This window comes from Habropoda laboriosa, unplaced genomic scaffold (genome assembly GCF_001263275.1).
Source record: "Habropoda laboriosa isolate 0110345459 unplaced genomic scaffold, ASM126327v1 scaffold65, whole genome shotgun sequence".
NCBI classification, from domain to species: domain Eukaryota; kingdom Metazoa; phylum Arthropoda; class Insecta; order Hymenoptera; family Apidae; genus Habropoda; species Habropoda laboriosa.
Genome location: NW_017100254.1, coordinates 3,960,325 through 3,960,561, shown reverse-complemented (window position 1 = coordinate 3,960,561; position 237 = coordinate 3,960,325). Strand labels below are relative to the sequence as shown.

Here is a 237-nt window from a genome sequence, read left to right as displayed (position 1 = left end):
TCTTTATTTGAAAGTTCTTGTATCTTAATTATTTGAAAGGAGATACTTTTTACCAATGGTGAATCTAACATTGCACGAAATTTAGATGTACCACATGTGCGACATTTTTTTGGAATTGTATAAACTCCTAATGGTTGTTTTACTATTTTCTGTAAATTACATTTACAACAAGTAAATACAATCCATTGGGCAAGATGCTTCACATGACCAACTCTTATTACACAGCCTCTAATAGAT

The 237-nt window shown here is 30.4% G+C and overlaps 1 protein-coding gene across 1 annotated transcript in view; it reads right to left on the bottom strand.

The window, feature by feature from the left end:
• The window catches only part of LOC108572259 (DNA helicase MCM8-like), a 3,644-nt gene that overhangs the window by 2,460 nt on the left and 947 nt on the right, over positions 1 to 237 (bottom strand). The window contains exon 3 of the mRNA XM_017934458.1: positions 9 to 232. Within this exon, the coding sequence (XP_017789947.1) occupies positions 9 to 232 (224 nt within the window). The remainder of the gene's footprint in view (positions 1 to 8; positions 233 to 237) is intronic.